This window comes from Zeugodacus cucurbitae, chromosome 4 (genome assembly GCF_028554725.1).
Source record: "Zeugodacus cucurbitae isolate PBARC_wt_2022May chromosome 4, idZeuCucr1.2, whole genome shotgun sequence".
In the NCBI taxonomy this organism is placed as follows: Eukaryota; Metazoa; Arthropoda; class Insecta; order Diptera; family Tephritidae; genus Zeugodacus; species Zeugodacus cucurbitae.
The window spans coordinates 45,521,999-45,546,650 of record NC_071669.1 but is presented as its reverse complement, the minus strand read 5'-3'; the positions used below and the strand labels follow the sequence as shown (position 1 = coordinate 45,546,650).

Sequence of the window (24,652 nt, the reverse complement as noted above, 5' to 3'; positions counted from 1 at the left end):
ATTTTTGCTCTCTCATGCATGCCTGTGTGTGTGTACACTCACTGTACTCATCGCAAAACGCCGCTATTTTCGTTAAGGTTATAATTACGCGCTGCAAAATAATTGGGGCATGTAGAAAGCATGTGGCAGTGACACAAGAAATCGTATTGTGCGAAGAAAAACCAACCAAAGTACAATAAAATTTTATATTCCTAGAACCAACACTGCTTGTTCACTTTCTCAGATTCTTGTTGCCAGTGGTGAGTATGTTGACTGCTTGCCTTGCTTTGCTAACCGCATTTAATTGCTGGGAATATGCGGCTGTTGACCCAATAATTGTATCACACATTGGCCACCAACACCCAATCGTGTAATTATTGGTATTTTTTTGCTATAAATTTTACTGTTGCTTCTTGAATTTAGATGTAACGAAATTTCAATTTCAATGACATTTCTATGATCTATTCGAAAGCTTATATGTTTCAGTACATATGTAAACATAACCTAACTTTTTCGAAAGTGAAAGGGATCAAAGATTAGTTCGATTTAGTAGATTTCCAAAGAAAGTCGTAGCGTTTTTTTAGAGACTAAATTAAAAAATGTATATAATGAAGGTATACTAACAAGCTACAAGTCTACTACCTTTTTGAAAAATAACTATTGCTATTTACTTTCAGAAATCTTTGAATAACTACTTCAAAATTTTCATGATTTGTCCTCATTTCCAAAACAGAAAAAAATTAAGATCTCGAAATTGAAATGTGCTACCAAACAACATCTATTTTGGAAACAATATATGGTGACACTTGCACGATGTTCCAATAAGTAATCTTATTTTGCTTTCGTGAAGGTTCAATCACGGAAATTCAGTTTCTTTGAGTTTTTATAGATATCCCGGTAAAACATAAGTTTTTTGAAATAGTACTATTACTAAATACAGTCGAAACTCGAACTTTTATAACTCGAAAACTTGAATTGGCAATAGAAGTCAAATTTCATACAAATTACCTTTCATAATTCGTAGTCTGTCTGACACTAAATTTTTTGGTGGATTATGGGCATTCGAGTTAGGTAAGTTTAACTGTAGTAATAAGTAGCGATTATATAATGTGGTAGGTTTGTAGTGGAAGTTAGAAAATTTAGTAACATATCAAAACTATGTGTTTTATGGGGAATCAAGAGGTGCTGCAGTCTTCTCCCACTTTGGTATCAACAAAGGGCTAATCAAAAATTCGCTGGATTTGATAAATTTCTTGGGGTTGTTCCAACCTAGCTACCCTAATTCCTTAAAATTTAAACTGTGGGAGTCATGGAAGTATCAAAAGGAAATTGGATAACCAAAACCCATTTTTCTCTTCTACTTTAATTTTTTTAAACGTGTTGTACCTTTTGAAATATAACTCCTTACTTTATGAGAATGAAATATGAACAAACGGGATCAAATTAAGCATTTAAGATATTGAAAATTTTAGGAGATACTTTAGGGTACCTATTTTCATTACTAATTTTCTTATATTTTACATAATAAAGGTTAAACAAGTAAAAGTCACCATCGACATACGAAATTGTTAAGTTAAACCTTTAGATTTTCAATGTTGTTGTTTTAAACATTTAGTGGACGAGATTGCCAAACGAGACGTAAAACTGTCGTCCGAAAGCATGATGAAAGTAGATAAACCTATACACTATATATAGACATGATCTAGATCTATGATCTAGACAGAAACTTGGTAAAAACGTTCAAAGCGCGCTGGGATGCAAAACCGGAAAAGTTATGTGTAAGGCGGTAGATAAGAAGTACACGAGATTTCTATTTTGAAATATGCGGCACTCCATCTGGTATCGCAAAGCACCAAAACTGGTCTATGTGTGGCTTTTTAGCCTACCAGAGTAACCTAACCTAACTTAACCTTTAAATATTTAGAGTTACTCTGCTTTAAAATATATAGTCAATATGAAGGAAAAAATGAATAAAGATATCAATATTGTAGTTTTGTTCAATGCATTGCAATCAAATTCAAAATTGATGAAAAATGGTTAACCATAGTTAAGAGCTATAGTACTGAACAATTCATTTAAGAATTATATAAATTCAATACTGTTTTTGCAGCGGACCATAATAAATATATAGTAAAAACATTTCTTTAACTGATTTCAGAATTATTCCTGCAATAGATCTTAGATTTATAATATTTTTTACGAGTATTTCCATTTAAGAATCATCAAGATTGAACAAAGAACAAAGAAAAGCTTGGCCAGCCTGCCATAGAGATCAAAAGTAGAAGGATTTTGAAAATGTTTAAAACCACGATTAGTCGGCTTTCGCAGTTTTGCGCTTTAGTTGCCAAAACCTTTTGCCACCACTTTTACACTTTGTTATTGGCTTTTAATTACTATTTAATTATATTATTTACGTGCGTACTCGTATGTATTACATACAGAGGTACATCTAAAGCAGCATATCATGCTGTTGAATAACAAGCGCATTGATATTATGAAATATTGAGCTAAAACAAGACACCAACGCCGTTGCAATAATACACGCTTCTATATAACACTTGTGCACATTTATGGTAAACATACACTCGCACATACATATGCACATACGTACATGTGTACACTTTATGCATGCAATCAATGCAGTAGAACTTTCGCAAAGGCGAACTTGTGTATGCGGCAAGAGTTCATTGAATGACATGAAAAGAAGGTCACCCAACGGTAAACTGAAGAAGGTGGCTTTGGCACCGTGGCGACATGGACATTGGTGGGTAACAGCGGCTATATATGTATGTAGAACGTAGAACTCGCTGATGCTGCATCGGCCATTGTCTGCTTGGTCGCACTTTGGTTGCAATGCCATGCTATGAAGGTGGCGTGCCACGAAGCCAAAGCAGGGGCGGATGACGTTATTACGTGACGAAGGACGTGCTCTAATTTCTGCTGAACACACTAATTTTTTTTTATTCTTATTATGAATATGTACAAATATATATGTATTACATGTATTTCTGCTTTGTTTTGCAATCTATCAATTATAAAGTTTTGCGGCGGTGTGGAAGCAAGCCAATAGCGGAAGAAATGGAATTTCATGTTGTAGTATATACATATGTATGTATGAAAATATATACATCCTTGTTGTTTAAAACTTACGTGCGCGCACTATTAAGTTGGAAAACACGCATATTTACTTATGTATATATATACCAAATGATTGTATATAAGCGCTAACAACTCTATATGCGCATCGACAATTCGCCCTTATTTTACCGGCTAACTGTCGCTAATATAAAACCACTTAAATGCCGCCTCTATCAGAGACAGCACAATATTAGCTACCGGCGCACCTGCCCGCCGCCATCAAAGTCTAGCAGAGATTCGACATAAACACTAAGTAAATAACTGAGAAGAAATTCATGCCAAATTTTCAAATTTTGTTTTGAACACAAAAATTTACGCTTTTGCCAAAATTTCGCCAAACGAGAAAAAAATTCCACAATATTTCTAAAGGCAGCCGTGTACTCCGCATACAATTATTTAATGCGCCTGTGTGTATGTGTTTGTTTTTGTTATTTGGCTTACACTTAGCAATCAATTGTTTAAATAAATATATATACTATATATATCTCAGTATTGAGTTTATTTCGAAAACTGCACAATACTTGAATTTTGAATTCACTCAAGTGTGGTGAGTCACTTGTTTAAGTTTTAACACTTGTAACTGTTTGTTGTTATTGCTTTTATTGCATCACTACGTATATGTTAGTGCAACCGTTATTTTTGAATTAGCACAGTTTTTTTCAGAATGAGAAAATATCACAAAAGCTGCTTTTTCGAAAAAGGGGCGTTAAACGCTATGTCGAACTATGTGTAGTGGTAACCAGATAGCGGGATAAGTCAAGAGAGATAGAGAATTTTTCGAAAAAAAGTTAAGTTATTTTGAAAATGTAGCTTAGTAGTAGTTGTTTTGCTTTGATTTTGCTGCTCCGCTTTAGTCGTGTTGTCGAACGCGTTGTCTTTCAAACACTGAACAGCCAATGTGCAAATGAAAAGTGTTCTTAGCCGTTGCGCCTTCGTGATGTGTTGGTGGTCGTCGTAGACGCATTCGTCAGTGCGTCGCCTGACGCTTTTTTCTTTTTCTTTTTGTGTGTTGTTCACATCTTGTTCCAATCCAATTTCATTCATGGTAGTGACAACCATGTAGCCATATTTACTATTCTCTTTCGTATTCGCATGGTTTTTCGTTTTCGCATTTTTGTATTTTTGCATTTTGACATTTTCATATTTTCGCTCGCAAGCGCGTTTGCAATTGTCTTTTCGTAACTTTTTTGTGTACGAATGTATGTATATAAGTATAACGGTATCAGCGTAAACACCCCCAATATACATATGTACATATATACATATACATATATATAAGCACATACACACTCACATTCACAACAAACTCGGCTCGAGTTTCTCCGTATGCAAGTATTTTATCGTCTCCTCTTTCGATTGTCTTTATTATCGTTTGACAAACAGTTTGCAGTAATTGTCACTAAGTGCATATTCCTCACACATAAACATCTACATACCACATATATATATATGTATGTATATAAATGAATAACATTTGTCATATTTCATTAACTTCTTTTTTCTTTCATTTCTCCAATTCTATCTTTCGGTTTTCATTTTATTTTGTTGTTGCGTTCTTTGTTTTTGTTGCGCTATTCTAATCAGCGCGTTTCCATTCTCTCCGCTTCAATAGTTTGACACTCTTTCACAATTCCAGTTGCGCTCTCAAACGCTGTGGCATGCTCATGCCTGGAAATAGTGCATTTAGTGTCATGCTTATTGTGTTCGTTTGAAAAAATTCTCCGTACACGTGATTTCATTGTTTTGGTTTTAGGTACAAGTACGTGTGTGAGCCGCGTAATCGACCTTTGAGCATTCAGTGTGTGGGTAGTCACATTGGTGTGTGTGCATATATGTCTCCATAATTTGGCTAGCAGAAAATGTGCCATCCACGGAAACTCCCTGATGTTTATTTGTTTGTTTGTGCACATGTGGGTTGGTTTGTTTTTCATTATTTCCTTTTCTTTGTTTAATTTTTGTCTTCTTGCTCCTCTAGGGCCGTGGGCGTCTTTCAATTTTGTTCAAGCCCTCTTGAAACATTTTATTGGACTGAGTATTAAGTTTCAGTTTATGATTCGATTTCGGCAATAATTTTCTAACACACTTGTAGATAATCTTTGGTGGTGTTGAGTAATTTTCCACACTTAGATAAAAGCCAAAATACATACATATATATGTATATTCAAGTATCATTTGAAGAAAACGGAACAAAAGCAATTTGAAATTTGTAGGAACCTCTTACACATACGTTACTAATAATTCAAACTTATGTGGGTAGTAAATAAAAGAAATACACTTATAAAGGAGATTTCGGTTTAATGAATCGAAAATAAAAGCTTTAAATTTTTAATAAAAATAAAAATATTTCTGACATTTTTTCATTGAATATTTCCTAAATAGTTTATTTATGTAAGTGTTATACTTATAAGATTGTAAGTTTTCTATTAAGTTGGTATACATGCCCCTGAAGTACGATAAAGCTATAACTTTATCAGTAGTAACCGCTAAGGTTAGAACTGTTACACTGGATCACAAATTTGAATTTGTTTTTTGTTCCACGGATGACACTATCCAATTTATATGTGAAATGGCTCGCTGATTTCGAAAATCGAGTTAATTTTTTTTTTTTTATGGATACGTTTTCGAGATATTTGCAATTTACCGTTATTCGACCAAAAAAAAAAGTGTCTTCATTTAATCATGTATATCTCACTGACCAGTTGAGCAATCTTACTGCAAATTATAGAAAATAAAAGTGAATGAAATTTCCTAAAAATATTGTCTACTCCATTTTTCCATAGGCCTTATAATTTCTGAGAAATTGATTAATCACTTCGAGTTTTTAAATTTTTTTATGAAAAAATTAAAAAAAAAAATAAACTTTGGCAAGAAAAAAATTTTAAAACCAAAGATATTTTTTAAATTTTTTTATTTAATATGAGGTCCTGTTTCTTTATAAAAAATTAAGCTACCAACGAACAAAATCCATGGATAAATAGGAAAGTTGTACATGATCAAATAAATATATCCAAGTCCCGGAAAGTCAATGTATACGTATATGCGTATGTAGTATAAAGTAGGGGTGGGATATCTGGCTATGCGCTGTTTCTGTTTCTGTTCATGTCGGTTTTAGTTTTTATAAACTCATTTATTTATATATTAGTAATATATATTAAAACAATGTGATATTTTTGTCTTTAGTTGATGTTCTTACATTATAGTCGAAATGATTATGTGTTTTGTTTTGTCGTTTATTTAGTTTAGGATCGGTTTCTCTTATGAGAAACCAGCCTTAGTCACCCATACCGATAAATAAATGAGTTTATAAAAACTAAAAACGACATGAAAATTGACTTTTTACTTAACAGAAACAGCGCATAGCCAGATATCCCACCCCTACTTTACACACTACATACGCATATATGTATACATTGACTTTGCGCGACTTGGATATATTTATTTGATCATGTACAACTTTCCTATTTATCCATGGATTTTGTTCGTTGGTAGCTTAATTTTTTATAAACAAACAGGACTTAATATAAAATAAAAAAAAATTTAAAAAATATCTTTTGTTTTAAAATTTTTTTCTTGCCAAAATTTATTTTTTTTAATTTTTTCATAAAAAAATTTAAAAACTCGAAGTGATTAATCAATTTCTCAGAAATTATAGGGCCAATGGAAAAATGGAGTAGGCAATATTTTTAGGAAATTTCATTCACTTTTATTTTCTATAATTTGCAGTAAGATTGCTCAACTGGTCAGTGAGATATACATGATTAAATGAAGACACTTTTTTTTTTGGTCGAATAACGGTAAATTGAAAATATCTCGAAAACGTATCCATAAAAAAAAAATTAACTCGATTTTCGAAATCTGCGAGCCATTTCACATATAAATTGGATAGTGGCGTTCATGGAACATTTTTGCTGTAAACCAGTGTTATTTTTATATTGGCGTTTTTATAATCTTGGAGCTCACACTTCGTTGCTTGTACTTGAATTTTTTGCCAAAAAATTATAAATTACGAAAAATCGGGTTACAATTTTGAACGATGCCATCTTATGCCAAATTGCATACTATCGACTGGCGACAACAACCACTTTTCAAAAATTCCATTACCACACTTAGCTCCTACTATGACCAATCATGAGCGTTAATCCTGGCTTGACTGCTTTTTGCTTCGGCTCATCGTGATTCGACCACAACCGTTTTGGTTTTACGTTGTCGTTAATGAACCAGTAAACACTCGCTTCAGAAATATATGGGTTTTATTGCGTTTTAGCAGCGATAATAATTCGGCACTATATTAGGTTGGCCTATTTGTCCTTTGAAATGTATAAAGCGCTACAGAGCTCATATCTGGCAATACTATACATCTTTGAAAGGTCTTGACATAACAGACAAAACGACGGTATGCATGATTAGTTTAGATATTGAGTTCAACAGTTATAGAAGTGTAAACATGGAGTTCACTAACGCAGAAATTGGCGCTATTTTAAAGTTTTCCTTCGCTAAAGGCAAATCCTCTAGAAAAACGTTCCGTGAGATTAATGGTGTTTTGGGGGATGGTACTCTATCTTCGAACTGCGGAGGAATGGTTTCGACGATTCAGAGCGGATGAAAGCGATACCAGGTCTTAAGCCAACCGGCGGAAGACCTGGGACGACGAATACCGATCAAATCGTTGAAAACATCGACGGCCAGGAAGATTTTGCTGTGTGTTTGGTGGGATTGGAAGGGAATCTTCCACTATGATCTGCTCACATGTGGCCAGACGCTTAATTCTACCATCTACTGCGAAAAACTGGACCACTTGAAGCAGGCGATCGACCAGAAGCGTCCACAATTGGCCAACAGGAAGGGTGTAGTGTTCCACCAGGACAACGCCAGACCACACACTTCGTTGACGACCCGCAAAAAGCTACGGGAGTAGCTGTGATTACCACCTGTTCCTGTCCATGGCGAACGTCCTTGGTGGTGTAAAGTTTAATTCAAAAGAGGCTTGTGAAAATGGCTATCCGAGTTCTTCGTTCTTCCCTTGGTGGTGTAAAGTTGAATCCTAAAGAGGCTTGTGGCGTCCGAATTCTTCGCAAATAAGGAGAGGAGCTTCTACGAGGGGGGTAATATGAAGTTGCTGTCTGGATGAAAACAGATTATCGAACGAAACGGCGCAAATTTAAACTAAATCCGATCACTATAACACTTTTTTTAGTACAGTATATATACATACATATATATAGTGTAACCCGATCGCACATCTCCTATTTTTAAGTTTACTGCGAAAGGCAAATGGCTTTTATGTTTGTATTGTATTTCTTCCCAAAAAAATATACAAATATTAGAAAAATTTCAGAAGTTTCCTAAAAATCAGAGTATTACTAAAGAATATTTAACATCGAAACACATAAATAATTATATTTTGTTTCATTTCAGATCGAATCACCCTGTTATGAACAAGCCCCTTATAAAACTACAACAACGAAAATGCAAACAATATGATAAATAATATATATATATGTAATGGTGTTGCATATATAAATATTTACATATATACATACATATAAATGTATATGTATACCGTATATGTATTGAGATTGAGAATAATTTCCAATGACCTTGTTGTAGCTACATCCCCACAGCGCAATTGTACACAGACCACAAAAATTCGAATAACGCAAACAGCAACATGGTCAACAGCGAAATTTGCGGGTACACCACCAGCCCCATACACCCACAATCTCCCACAGACATATTTATAAGTATGCTAAAGTGAAGAGTAAAAATTTCCGAGTGAAATCATATTCCAGCATAACAAAAACAAACAAATATGAAAATGGATGGGGAGCGAAAACAGCAAAGAGAGTCGGTGCTTTAGAGTACAAGAGAGCAAGTAAACGTATCTTCAAGCTTGCATTTTAGGGATGTTGATATGCGTGCGCATGCGCCTTGCAACTCTAACAACATGTGGTCGCTGATGGGAAGAGACAAAAACCAAAAAATACACAAATGAAAACAGAATTTGAAGTGAAAACAAATCGTGCGAAAAAGTGCAGCGCTTATGCAACAGTTGCAACATCAGTATTGAGCAATCGCTTGCAGGCTTGCAACCAAATGCCAAGGAAAACACATTTCAATTACCAAAAGCCAATGGCCTACAAGGCGCAAATCACTCGCATGCAGCCGTGGATTTAGTGGATAATCAACGGGGGGCCAACGTCATGGCTTGGCTTAATTACATGAATTGCAAGCAAAAAGCATTAACCCCAAGCAGCTACAAGCTTAACGAAAACCTAACGAGCCGTGTGTTTTAAATGGCTGAAACTTACAGTGCACAGACGCAATTGAATAGAATAAAATCAAAGTCAAAGTTAAGTGATGCGCTCATTAAAATTCATTTGGTGCGCTTATCACGCTAATTCACACGCACACACACCATGCTAACGCGCCTGCCACACGAGCCGGAGCACAAGCGAATTCCATGCAATGCCAGCGAAAGTTCGTGGACAAAGTTGTAGCAAAGTAACTGTGAACAAAGCAGTAGTAATAAATGCATGCGGCCAACAAACATGCGCCAGCAAACAAAGTTCGGCCATAAAAATCAGCCAACTGGATTTTTTTTCCCAGTTTGTCGACGACGATAAAACGGCCAGCCAACAAAGTAATAAGGCAATGCCCAGCCAAAGACACGTGTAGCAATTTGGTGCACACAAGTCGTGGCAACACATTTGCGAGAAGTCGTAAAAAGATCGGAAAGCGTACAATACGTCTTAAAGCCAGAGATTTTCGTTGACACATTGGTTAAGAGTCATTTTTGTGCAAAGATTTGTAAATCTTATTTTATTCCATAGTAATACTTCTAGCGAAAATTGCCCCTACAGATATTGAACTCCTTATGTTTTTTTAAAATTGCCAAAAATTTAATTCTTATAATTTCGCAAGTGGCATTACCCTTTAAATTACTCTTGCACTGAACTCAGTAGCAAATCAAGATAACTGCTTGTATTGTACTCTAACCGCTCCGTCTGCGTGCTGACACTAAACACACGAAGTCACGTGTCTCACATCGCATAAAACTGTCACATAAAAAACACGCACTAATGTCCTTTGTTTCATTGTAAACAGTCGACCGTGGCGTATACGTAACCAAACGTTTTATGCGTGATTTCATTAATGTGTGCGAGTGTTTGAAATAATGCAAATCACTCCCTTGTTAGTATTTTATTTACACTGCTGCTGCTGCGGCTGCTCGTGTTGCCGAATAAATTTTGTGACAACAATCTTTTCTAGGCGGCACATAAATCTCTGTCGTTCAGTGGGTTATTTCACATTTTAGGTGTAAATTTATTTCGGTCCTTAGTTGTCTTGAAAACTTTGTGATTTTCATATCTTGGGTTCACAAGACTAATAGTAAGCGAGTGTTCTTTTTTCATACTAATAATTTGTATATGTATAAATGTATGTATGTTTGTATTAATATATGTAAAGTATAATTACAATTTATGTAGGTCAAATACTTGTGTCCTCGTTCTATGTTTGCAAATGATAATTAGGTTGAGTTCAATATATTTATGCAAATATAATACAAATTCAGAAAATCGGCCTAAATTTAGTTATTTATTTCCTGAAAAATAAAATCAACCGCTAATGACCTTTTCATAACATTCATTGAAATTAATTTTGTTTTAAAAAATTTTAAAACATTTTGCTGTGTTTCGCATTTTATTCTTTTTTTTAACAATAAGTTATAAAATCTTAAATCTATTAAGAAACTTTACAAGTTCAAGTAAGTGATTGAGCTGTTTTGGTGCAACTATGTCTTTAGTACGCAGGTACATCTCTTCTTTTTAGGCGTGTTTGATCACAGGACAATACTTGAGCATTAGCCAATGGGTTTGGGTGATCTCGAAGTTTAGAAATATATTTCATTCTGCTGTCCTCTACTTCTTTATTTACCAAGATTTTTATGGACATTTTCATTATGCATGTATCATGTCAAACACGTGATGTTTCTAAGCATTTTACTTCTTAAATTTTTTTTTTCCTTTTTATAAGGTATTAAACTTCATACACGAATTGGCAGAGATCATGTCTTTTGAGTAGACAAAATCTAAGTTTTGTAATGAACTTTGAAAACTAACCAGAATATGATCAAATCCTATAATCCATCAAAATTGCACTTGCATGCTCCCAACCTTCATTTGTCTGATATTCATTCATTCTAAGAGGTATAAGCAGTTTCCTGCGTTCAACGCTGAACATCTTCATCCAGTAAAAGTAGATCTGACTGGTCACTGACCGTCTAGAAATCAAATAAACATTATTTAATATGGTGACATAGAATCGTCCAGGCTCAAAATTCTTCAGCATTCAGGTGAATTATCAAGTAAATAGCAAAACTCAATCTTCGTCATGTTTGTGATGAACTCAGAACTTTTACTCGATTTATAATAGATTATTTCAATTAAAGAATTATGGCTTCATAAATAATATGTTTACAATTTCCCCAAGTTGCAGATTTAAAGATGCTCTTCGAACGGTTTGGCAACAAATTGCATTTGTTCCTGATAAAATGTTAAAATGAATGTATAGCGTGCCTGTTATTCATAACAGAGGCCCTAATATTTGCATCATTTATAACGTTTTATCTCAAAAAGAGAGAAACAAGCTTGTCGGTCCTCATTGATGGACAATACTAGATGCGATGATTAAAGCGAGAGAAAAATAAAAGAGTGCGTGGAGTCCCTACGCGCGGATGAAGTTATACTTCTTAGGCTGCGTGCATGTCGGAGCTGTGATAAGCGATAAGAACGTCGATAAGAGCAGCGACAAGAGCATAGCGTCGAGTTATAGTTTTGTATGGTGTGCATAACATATTATCATATGCATAATACTGAGGGGACAAAACGCTCGTTTTCGGCGCATCCTATAAATCAAAAATGGCAAAATTTCGTAGAATTTCATCATCTCTATTGTAGCTTAAGACAGGATCCAAAAAAGTTTTTCGAATACATGAGAATGACAAGCGATACTTTCGATTACATTCTGTCTCAAATTTCGGATCGACTGCAGCAAGGCTGGCGAAATTACCAAATTTTTGGGTTAATCCATTCATGTGTCAGCTGCAATACCTATATTTGGTATAGTATTTTATTCGATGAAGACATATTTTTCACAAGAGGCAATAAACTTAAAAAAAACAAAGATCTTCATCTTAATTCTTATTAAGTCTTCCGTGTCCATCATCGATAAGAGCGAAGAAATTACTGACCTACAATTTCTACGCTCTTATCGATGATAGCCAGCAAAGAGTGAGTTCGCGCGCTCCTCCGACATGCACACTTGTATTAAATTACATGTATCAATTTTCTACGCTTCGCTCTTATCGACGCTCTTATCACTTATCGCAGCTCCGACATGCACGCAGCCTTAGTGATATTCCAAGACATGCATATCATTTTGTATGAAAGAAAACTAGCGAGATACACTTTCTTAAATTCACATTTTCACAATTGGATTATGATAACTAAAATACGATATGAAATGTCTTACATCTATTTTATCTATATTTCTCGCGAATACCGCATCAATAGTCGTACCTCCTTTTGTCGTAGGATCATTTCTTCCATTGATCATTTCTAATGAAAATTTCTCTCTGAGGAATGCCAGTAATGGTTCAGCTTCTGGCAATGAGAAATTTACATTAAAATCTCCCGCAAGGAGTACCGGTTGTTCGCTATACTCTACTGGTCCTCCGATAATATCTGCAAAAACTTGCGAACCTGCAGTTGACAACGGTAATAAAGCTTTACCGATGTACAATTTCATATCTCTCATCGATGAATTTGGTGATATATAAATGGCAATTAAATTCAATTTTTTATTATTATGATTATCGCTAGGGTTCATTTTGCATTCTACCGCACACAAATCGCCAATTCTTGTTGATGTTGATATCGTCACATCAGCATCACTCGCATACGGAGCCTTTATATCTAAATGAAGAGTGAGAATATGACATTTGTCTTGTTCATTGTGATAAATAGCAACGCCTGAATTTCTTGATTCATTTCGTTGAAATCTTACAACGAAATCAAAATTTGGTACGGATACAGGAGGCTCGTTGTCGCTCATAAATGTTTCTGATAACATCAAGATGTTTGACTGTTTAAACACTCTATCTGAGAAATCATCAACATGAGCACGAAGACTTTGTGTTCAAAAAAGAACAGGAGTCACTTTTGTCGCCCGGGAGAATGTTCAAAAATGAACATGTGCGTATATATTTAGTTTTTTATTACTCTACATATTAAGAATATTAAATAAGAAAAATGTAATAACACATACAGTCCACTGAGCATAAATATGTATGTTCAAATATATTTAATGACATACATACATATAATACATACATTTATATATACAACGTACATATATTTATATGAGGCACGCATGCATCTATATGCAACATGCATGCACTCAACAAACACATTTATATGTATGCACAAGATAACCTATTGGTTATAAAAATACATTTGGGCAATTGCTTGTGTGCATTTGAAATAACCCCTTATCGTGCAACATATAAAATATACATATAGACATACACACATACATATATAATTAGTTCTTAAGATAATTCTAAAATTTGTATATAAGTAAGTAAAAAACCAAAATAAAATCAGAATGAAATAATTTCTCAATAAAGCTAGACTATCATTTATTTTCCCCCACCAGCGGTAAGAAATATTTGACACAGCTAGTTTTAACATTTTGAGAATGAAATAGTTCTCACTCAAGCTTGGTGTTTCAAATATTTTCCCCGACCCGCGGTAAGAGGTATTTGAAATCAGCTTGTTTTAAACATTTGGTCCTTCGAGCCGGATAGAGAGATCCGGAGCCGAAGAGAGATCCAATTAAGAAGGCCTGCTATTAGAATATAGAGGCACCTATTACAAAATTTGGTCTTTAGAGCAGAATGTGAGCTCAGACAAATAAAAAGACCTGTATATAGAAGAAATACAGGCAAGAAAAAGTCCTATACATGAATTAGGCAAAAGACAAAAAAAAAATCAATTGAAAAGATTGTATGTAAAACGTATTTGCGAGAGACAATACGCATTAGTTAACTGTTATTCAAAGAATTACAGCAGCTGTGAGTCGAGGCACAGCAAGATCAACAAGGCGATCGAAACAAAAATCCTCAAATTCTTTGAAGAAAAAGAACAGTTTGTTTTTTTATAAAATTTTAATATAAAAAATAATATGGAAGTATGCCGCATTTGTTGTAGAGTTGGGAGACAACAACAAGCATCCAAAGGAATGGATACAGGGGCAAGAGCGTATAGCCCAACCGAAAAAGTGGCAGACCACTTATTGCAAGCAATTGCAAAAAGATCAGAAAGAATTATATCTATAATTGCAGAGGTAAAAGCAAATATATATATTGCTGACGAAGCTGCACTTGAAAGGTATGAAATTCAATTACAACATTTTCAAAACCTCGTGGAGCAAAATTTGGATGAGTTATCATATAAATACGACGAGAAATTTATTTATATTGAAGCAGAGGAATTACTGATTGAAGTCGCCGAAATTGTACGAATGTTGAAAATGCAAAGGGAATTATTCAACATTAAATTTTCGAGCCTACCTTTTAAGGCTCCAGCTACTAGTGGTTTTGACGCTGATACAAAGGATAGTGTCTTTGGTCAAACCAATACATATGACTCAGATCCAGAAATGCAATCAAATAAATTTTCGAGCCTAATTTTCAAGGCTCCAGCTAACAAAGGTAAGGTGGAAACTAATAGTGGAAGTACTTTTGGCACCGCTACTACAGTTGGGTCCAAGGCATATGACGATGGAAATATGCCACTGGAGAGACTTGCCGGTAATGAACAACCAACTAATGACAAATACACATTGGAGAAAGTCACCTACCCTTATGGTGATAACCCAATTACAAAGGACCTGAAAAGAAACGACGACGCAGATGCATTACATGTCAAAAAAGTAGCAACACAGAAGGAAGATGTTACTACTTCTTCAAAACGTATCACTGTTCACAGCGAAATTTCGTTTCCGCATTATATGCTGTCAGAAAAAATGTTCATGAAAGAAGAACTTATTTCAGAAAGTTCTTTAGCAGAAGAATCTCATGAATTTCTTTTATCTGAGGAAAAAACAAATAAATTGGTTGAAGAAGAAGAAAAATATACACAAGGAGTTATTACTGAAAGTAACCAAATCGAAGAAAATATTGAAGATAAAAATGTCCAGCAATACAGAAGCAAATCGTGCAGGAGCTGGAAAATAACAATAACACCGATTGTGGCAACGATGATTGGTGGAGATATTCGTGGTAAGAAGATACCAGACAACAATACAACATATAGGAGGAAAAATAACATGCTTGATTCACGAATGAAAAATAAATACCACTATGTGAAAAAATTAATATATAAAAAGATGATAACATTACTGAAGAAAAGATCCAATGCGTTGGAAATTGATAAGAAGACATTACTACAATATATAAGGAAAAGTCGAGAACAATTTAAACTTGCAAAATACAGTCAACAGATATTGTTTGAAAAAGTGGATGTAGTAACAACCATTTGGGAGTTACTAATACCATGGCAACTTATGTTGGAGCAGATATGGGCCATTAAAGGCCACTTTGGAATTAGGAGCACGATGCACTGGTCGCTACAAAGGCGTTATTCTTGCGGCTTCCCAAAACTATCACACACAAATGTTAATTGGGGCATCGGTAAAGACGAGGCGACGATTACAAGCTGAGGTCATCTATCCAGGAGTCACCATTGTCGCCCGGGAGAATGTTCAAAAAAGAACAGGAGTCACTTTTGTCGCCCGGGAGAATGTTCAAAAATGAACATGTGCGTATATATTTAGTTTTTTATTACTCTACATATTAAGAATATTAAATAAGAAAAATGTAATAACACATACAGTCCACTGAGCATAAATATGTATGTTCAAATATATTTAATGACATACATACATATAATACATACATTTATATATACAACGTACATATATTTATATGAGGCACGCATGCATCTATATGCAACATGCATGCACTCAACAAACACATTTATATGTATGCACAAGATAACCTATTGGTTATAAAAATACATTTGGGCAATTGCTTGTGTGCATTTGAAATAACCCCTTATCGTGCAACATATAAAATATACACATACATATATAATTAGTTCTTAAGATAATTCTAAAATTTGTATATAAGTAAGTAAAAAACCAAAATAAAATCAGAATGAAATAATTTCTCAATAAAGCTAGACTATCATTTATTTTCCCCCACCAGCGGTAAGAAATATTTGACACAGCTAGTTTTAACACTTTGACAATTTAATGATATTATTGATAAACATTTTCTTGTGCTAAGAAACTCGAATAATTCTTTTTCTAAGGTGACAATTGGATTTCGACGTAATTTTATCAAATCGCAAAGCGCGACATGACCTGTCATTGCTTCCAATGCCATGATACAATTTTTTCTGTTTGTTCACTGGGATAATGTAAATTTGGTAGTTGACAAAATAAAATACAAATGTAAGTTTGTGTGTTTGTTCAATGACATATATACAAGTACATATGTATGTTTATGCATAATGTTGCTGTTGCGCAACAATTATCGGAACTGTTCCGAACTCGTATAAGAAGTATAACTTCAAAAAAATAAAAATGTATATTTACGCCTTTACGCCGCGATGTCTGAATTTGGTATCCCCGCAAAACTAATACGGCTGTGTAAACTGACGTTGAGCAACACCGAAAGCTCCATCAGAATCGGGAAGGACCTCTTCGAGCCATTCAATACTAAACGAGGTTTCAAACAGGGTCACTACTCTACTACTCTACTGCTGGAGCAAATAATACGAACCGCAGAACTTAATAGAGAAGGTACAGTCTTCTATAAGAGTAACGGCATGGGTTACCTTAATTTTTGCTGCAGGAAAAATTGCGGCAGTGTAAAAAATGATGAAGAGATTCCACTGTTCTGGAAAGACCATTTTGATACTCAAATTAATAACAACTTGTAGACCAAAGAAATTAGCACTGTTGTTATTTTGTACTAGTTAATAATTAAAAAAAAAAACATATAGTTTTATATTTCAAGTATGGCATAAAAAGTGGCAGACAAAAGGGGTAGCTTTATCGACAATATGAGATAGCTCTTATCGTAAATCAATGTCATCTTGAAACCCCACTGCCCTCGCGAACCACTTGAGCAATGACAATTTATACAGATAAGCTTTGACTCTCTTACTTTACTACTTGGTAGAGCTTATCGCATCAACATTTTAGTAAAATCATTTTGATTTACTTTAACAGATTTTGTTTTCATTTGATTCGTATTTTTTACAGCAGCAACAACAACACATGCCATGCTGTTGAGCTGACTGAACTTGAACCACCGGTGTATTTCGATATCTCCGCCACAAGTAGCTTACCTTTTATCTTACGCTCATTAAAGTGGAGAATTAATCACGCGCCTATATAAATTAACCAGAAATCTAATAGCAAACAAGCAGGCAAAACGGAATAATCCCACAACGACAACAACGACTACGGAATATGAACAACAAATGTCAACTCTCAAGCGACAAGCTAGCTACAAAAACATGTCGCTACAAATTTATAGCAAGCGATTAATTGAGTGAAAAACGGGGTAAAGCTAGTATTACAATTAAATTTGTTCACTTTAATTAGCATATCTTCATACACACATATTTATGTAGTATTGATAGTGGAGTATATACTTATGAGTACCACGAATCGCACGACAACAACCCCGCATTGGTTGTTTTAACTATTAAGTGACAACGAAGACAAACACTTTGTCGCCTACAAAATTTTCAATTAGACACGTCAAAATGATTAAGTGCTGCGCCCGCAACGACGTTCATATTGCCCACACCCACTCGACAGACGAGAGCGCGGCAGCTTCAACGCCTTCGCTTATGCTACGAAAAGTGCAAGTGGGATTGAGCAAGAAAAATGAGTGTCGGGTGTGACTAGAAATTTTCGGCAGCAGCTAATTAAGAGTCCGCTGTCACCAGCTACTAAATATTGTTGCTGTACATTTTTTCTTCTTTTTCAGTTATTTATTAGCGTCAAAACGAGCATCACCCACAAATGCCAACGGACAAAGTCGCAAGCATCCGGTTATTTCGACGCAAAACTTTGGTTTGGCGAAAATTATTTAAATGGTTTAACTTATGCGCAGCGTTCAGGCGCCTTATTTGCATACATGTGTATGTAAATGCTGCGACATTTTTGGCGTTAATAAATACTTGTAATTTTGGTCTTCCCACGATGTGGTCAGTGTTTATGCACTTAGTGTTTACTGAAATCTTTTGATAAAGTTTCTTTGCTTCAGAAAACATCGCACGTCTCCTATGCTTTATAATGGTAGTTGTCTTGTTTGACATTGGAAAATATTCTTATCACTATTGTTGAGCGCAAATGTGGCGAGCATGACTATGAATATTGTATGTAGTTAGATATGATAGCGAAGGTATGTAATATTGAGGTCATAGCTCTATGTTTAAAGTTGCATCGCATGGCTCTGTCTAATTTTCATATAAAAATTATAAATGAGGCATGCATTGATTGATATAACCATATGTAGGTATATTGATTTCTATCTTTTTGAACTTCATGACTATAAGCAGACTATAAAAATACTAATTTAGATTTTCAATGCGATAATTTCTCAAAATAATTATTTTATCTATTTTAATTTATTGCTTTCGAAACTAAAACTGTAATATCATTCGCTATTAGTTATCAGAATATTGGCTTTTGAACTCATTAAATCCGACGCTGCACCTTTGCTATTTGTATCGACAATCGTATAATAATGAACGGATAAATAACAAATAATAAAACGGTTTGATAAGCCCATGTTAAGGAAAACAAATATCTACATATTCGCAAAAAATTACATATAAGGCGATATTTTTTTTAGTTTATGCTTATATTTATAAATCACATCGTAGATTATATAATAATAAACACTATACACACGTTTAAATATTTTCTCGAAAATAAAAAAAAAATATAAAAAAACCGGACAGAGACAAGTTCAGCCAGTGATAAAAGTTGCAGCGAATACATATATACATATGCACCTACATTAGGGATGATGGATTTGAAAACTTTTTTGAAGACTAAGTTTTTGAAATGAAAAATTTTCCAATTTTTTTATCTATACTAATATTATAAAGAGGAAATGTTTGTTTTTTGTTTGTTTGTGTCGAATAGGCTCCGAAACTACTGAACCGATTTGAAAAATTCTTTCACCGTTGGAAAGGTATACTATCCCTGAGTGACATAGGCTATATTTAGTTAAAAAAAAAAAATAGGGTTCCTTACCAAAACTCCGATAATGAAAAAAAAAATGCCAAAAAACTTTCTTTAATCGCGAATGCTGCGAAAACGATTGAAGATATAACAAAGTGATGTACTACAATTTTGTAGAACTTATCATTATCTACAAAAAAGGTTGCGACATCATGCCTCTAACTATTATAAATAGTTTTGTCACAATAAGCGATTTTATATAAAAAAATTAATTAATATACCACTACTTGAAAAGGCTCTTTATTTATACCTTAGTATTAATCCTTATCGAAATAAATAATTTATTATTTAAGATCGCTTCAAAACCTTTATATAACTTTTTGAGTTATTAGATTCTGACATACCATTCAAAAGATATCACGAGTTAAAAATTTTGAAATTTTTGAATGGTCCTGTGCGGAATTAAAAATAATTGTCGCTTGATAATAATATAAAAATATAAAAATGAATTGCTGTTCGTTTGTGCCGCAAAAAAACGAGAACGGCCAAACCGATCTGGCTAATTTTAGTCTTGAAATATTCGTGGAAGGCCAGAAAAAGATTAGAAAGTGAGTAAATATGAAAAAATTTCGAGGAAGATAATAATAAGAGAATTTTATTCGAGTTGACAAGAAAAATATAAAAGAGAAAACAAAAAATTATAATTTGAAGGTTGTCATTGTTGCTTTGTTAAAATATTTTTGTTATTGTTCAATTGTATAAGGTTGTGTCGATAGCCCAAAATAATTTGTAACAAATAAGGAAAGGCTAAGTTCGGGTCCAAACGAACATTTTATACTCTCACAATTTATTGATGTAATTTTATTAAGATAACACACAATTTTACCTATATATTCGACATAAAGTCCAATAGAAAATCATCATATATAGTATATGAGGGCTGATGTAATTCCAGAACCAATTTCACTCATTTTCACCACCAAGGTTAACGGGAATAGGGGCGACTTGGCACCTGTTAGTAGGCAAACATACGGCACATTCGGCCTTGAAATTACTCCTAAATTGCAAATGAACGAAACACCAGTCAGCAAAATCGTCAAAAACGAACGATTAACGAAAATTTTCCAAATATTCAAGAAGTCGCTGGAGGTACTGCACAGGACTTTAAAAGGTCTTGATTGTCGATGAACGTTTTTGGTGGAGCCAGGATTATGTTAGCAGGTGATTTACGCCAGACTCTTCCAATTATTCCTGGATCAACTGTTACTGACGGGCTAATCGCATGCCTAAAATCATTTAATTTGTGGCGACACATAAAGAATCGCCAATTAACAACTAACATATGAGTGTTTTTGCAACAATACCAAATTGCGATTGTAGAAGTAGTTGGCAGTTGACACCTCGATGGATTAATAGCATTTCCAACAGATTTCTTTCACTTCACTGACTCGAAAGAGAAGTTTTCCTGACATGAAACCTCAATATGATAACCATAAATGACTGATTGAATGACCTATATTGGTGGTAAAAAAAAATATCGATGATCTTAATGCGACAATTTAGAATTTCGGTCCAAGAGAGTTGACACAGCTACTAACCAGGATGACGTAGTCAATTATCCCAAACTATTTAAAATTGCCTGTACTTTGCAATTAAAAGTAGTGTGAGTTGTAATGATGCTGCGTAACATAAATCAACCTCGAGTAATCAATATCGTCGCCGAAGCCAAGATTGGACCAACTTAATTTAATGTATACCTTAGCCACAAAAACGTGTGGCCGGGTCTGCTAGTTTTTTAATATATACAATCATATATTTCATTTAAACCATTCAGCGTATGAAAGATACATGCTTAAACAGTATTTTGTGGAATTTTTTCTTTAATTCGGAAAACTCAGCCGTTGGCATGTCATCTCTCATGACGTGTCTAAAAGAAGTTCTTGCGGTAGACATTATAACTCATGATTGGTTCATCCAAAAACAATAAACCAAATATATTTCGATAGTATATGAATAAATCTAGTTAATGAATAAAGAAAAAAAGGAAATATTGAAATTCAATTTTTTGACCGAATTTAAACGAAAAATCTCACTTTTTTGGTCAAATTTTCGACATATTTTGGATCGAAAAAATAGTTATAATAACAATATAAAAAATTTTTCGTTCATTAACTAGATAATATTATTCCAAAGTTGTGTGCCAAATTTGAACAAAAACGCTTCATTTCGCTTCATCGCTTTTGGAGATATCGTGTCCATCGCCTTGAAAGGTGAGTTTTGAGATAAATGCGTTTAAAATTTTACATTCGTATTGACGTGGATTGATGGGCGGAAGTTCCAAAGAGTATATCTCTTAGAATATTACTCGGATTGATTTGATATTTTTGGATATTACACTATTTAATGAGACAAACAAATTTTGGAACCCATCTAACCCCTAAAATGTCTTCAAGATCCATGGAGAAACTAGTGGTACGTTATTAATTTTGCTTGCTTTTATATTATCATATAATTTTATTAAATTACAAAGTTAATAAATAAATTTATAATAAAAAATATTTGCAAATAAGTTTGGATCACCCTAATGTATTGATACTTAATACCTATAAGTATACTTAACAAATATGATACAATAACTGTCCATTAAAAAATAAAAGCTTTAGCAGTTGAGTACTTACAAATATCATCATTGCTCATATTTATAAAAGTGGTCACACTGTAATCGTTATCAGAAATTACACCGTTATCACAGCGGTCACAGCAAACTCGAAAATATGGAACTCAACAAAAACAAAGTTAAATGATTGAGATATATTTGCCAATTGGCCACTTCAACACAAAGTTATAACGACGCCAATAATTAACCGTTTGACTTCCACGCACCAATGCACAACTATAGAAGTAAACAGTTACTTTATAGCAATTACAAACGAGCAGACAGTCAATCAAAAAGTCTTCGAATTTGATTATTTTGATGAGTCAATTATGCACACGGAAATGCCAGACAATATATTTGGTGGATAAATATAATGGATTCAATCTTTAAAACTGGTTCACTGTGTTTTTATAAATTTTTTGTTTTTATAGAAGACGATTCAATCAAGCTGCTCTTAAAATCTACTCATTAAATTTTTAACTTAATAATTGAATTTATTTTTACTCAAACTTCATTTTATAAAAAATATTTAAATCTTTAGACACGCGCAAACACTTTTAGCACCAATTTATGCTGAATCGAGTCTTATTATGCCTTAAGTACTCCGTACGATCTTCAAATCCGTCAACTACTGGTAGATCCTATTCCAACCGAAACAGCGCGTCACTTTTCCACGGACGAAACAAAATTTTAATACAATATCGAGTAACAACAGTTATCACGTTGTTTTGCCAATGCGCCTCTTTATAACTGTGAGGAGTTCGGCGTAGCTTGGCTGTTTGGCTGTTTGATTGTACGCTTGTTTTTGGCAACACCCGCGCCACTTGCTTATCTGCCTAAATATACGGAGATAAAGACTGTCTTCGGTTGCTGATTTCGTGGTCTAAATAATACCTGTTGCCTTCAGGCTTGTCAAGTGCCAAGTGGACCGACCCGCACGACTGGGCGGTACGAGTGTATCACAGGTAGCGTAAATATTCATATACATACTTACATGCATATATGTATGTATAAATTATATTTATTCGGATATATGTATGTATGTATAATAAGTATTTTATGACACTCAAGTTATAAAACTAATGAATCTATATCAGTGTGGGTGTGATTAAGCACAAATTCATACAGTTAATATAGGTTTAATATAGGTTTGTGTGTGTGCATAGTTTTTCGCAAGTTATCAAATTTATGGTTGTCGTGCTGTCGCAGCCTGTCAAACATTGTAAATATTCTATACGATTACATATATACACACATATGACATTTGTTCCGCCAACAAACAGTTGTAGATAGAGAAAAGATGATTATATTAATAAGCAAACTATCAGGCGACGAACGGATATCCCGTTATTTCCAACTGTTGATTAGATTGTCATTAATAATTGTTAGAGTGAGGGATTTGGAGACTGACAGTATCTTTTTTAACTACTAAGCATTAGGTTTACCGTTTACAATATTAGTTATAAATTAGACTGTCTTACGATGCATATTTGTAACTGAAAGTGCATCCTTATCAATCTCCACGGTTGATTATTAGGTACAAATCTAGCTTTTAGAATATTATTCTAGATTCTGTTGAACAATACCTACTATATACAAGTTCTGTAACACTTCATCTTTGAAACGGTCTTATACTTCCTCTGGTGAATTCTCTATTCTCGACACAAATTCAGCTACTTAAAGCCTCGCCAAATATGAACCTATTAGAGTATCAAATTAATTAAATTACATCCAAAGAGTCAGACATATCTGACATCAACAACGCATGCTAGACATAGATGAGATGCGTTATTTTCTATATTTCACAAAAGCTCTGATGATTACTTCAATATTTTGCGAATAATAGAACTAGCATATTTTCAAAATTTTTATACTCTCGCAACAAAAGTTGCTAAGAGAGTATTATAGTTTTGTTCACATAACGGTTGTTTGTAAGTCATAAAACTAAACGAGTTATATATAGGGTTATATATATCAAAATGATCAGGGTGACGCGACGAGTCAAAATCCGAATGTCTGTTTGTCCGTCCGTCCGTCCGTGCAACTTGAGTAAAAATTGAGATATCTTGATGAAACTTGGAACACATGTTCCTTGGGACAGTGAGAGGGTTGTTTTTTAAAATCGGACCACTGTCACGCCCACAATATGGCGAAAACCGAAAACACATAAAGTATCATAACTAAGCTATAAATAAAGTTAAATAGTAAAATTTGGAACAAAGGATCGCACTAGGAAGGGGCATATTTGGATGTAATCTTTTTGGGGGAAGTGGGCGTGGCCCCGTTATTTATATATATCTCGTAAACCAATAAAGCTATATATACAAAACTTTCTGCAGTCGGTTCTCTTACGTACCCCACCACACACCATGAAATTAGTTGAAATCGGATAATAATCACGCCCATCTCCCATACAAAGGTTAGGTTGAAAAATATTAAAAGTGGGTTAACTCACTAACGAAAAACGTCAGAAACACTTAATTTTACAGAAGAAATAGCAGAAGAAAGCTGCACTCAGATTTTTTAAAAACCATATCTCAGGAA

At 34.1% G+C, this 24,652-nt stretch overlaps 2 protein-coding genes across 4 annotated transcripts in view; both read right to left on the bottom strand.

Annotated features, from left to right (window-relative positions):
• Positions 1 to 24,652, bottom strand: part of LOC128921527 (uncharacterized) — a 225,529-nt gene that overhangs the window by 50,839 nt on the left and 150,038 nt on the right. The window lies entirely within an intron of this gene.
• LOC105221050 (calcium-binding protein E63-1) overlaps positions 1 to 24,652 on the bottom strand; it is a 123,288-nt gene that overhangs the window by 57,930 nt on the left and 40,706 nt on the right. The window contains exon 1 of one of the 3 annotated variants that reach the window (XM_011197706.3): positions 22,131 to 22,843. The exons of the other annotated variants lie outside the window; for them this stretch is intronic. Coding sequence (XP_011196008.1) covers positions 22,131 to 22,149 — 19 coding nt within the window. The 5' untranslated portion in view covers positions 22,150 to 22,843. Of the gene's footprint in view, positions 1 to 22,130; positions 22,844 to 24,652 lie in introns of those variants that run through there. 3 annotated transcript variants of the gene reach the window in all.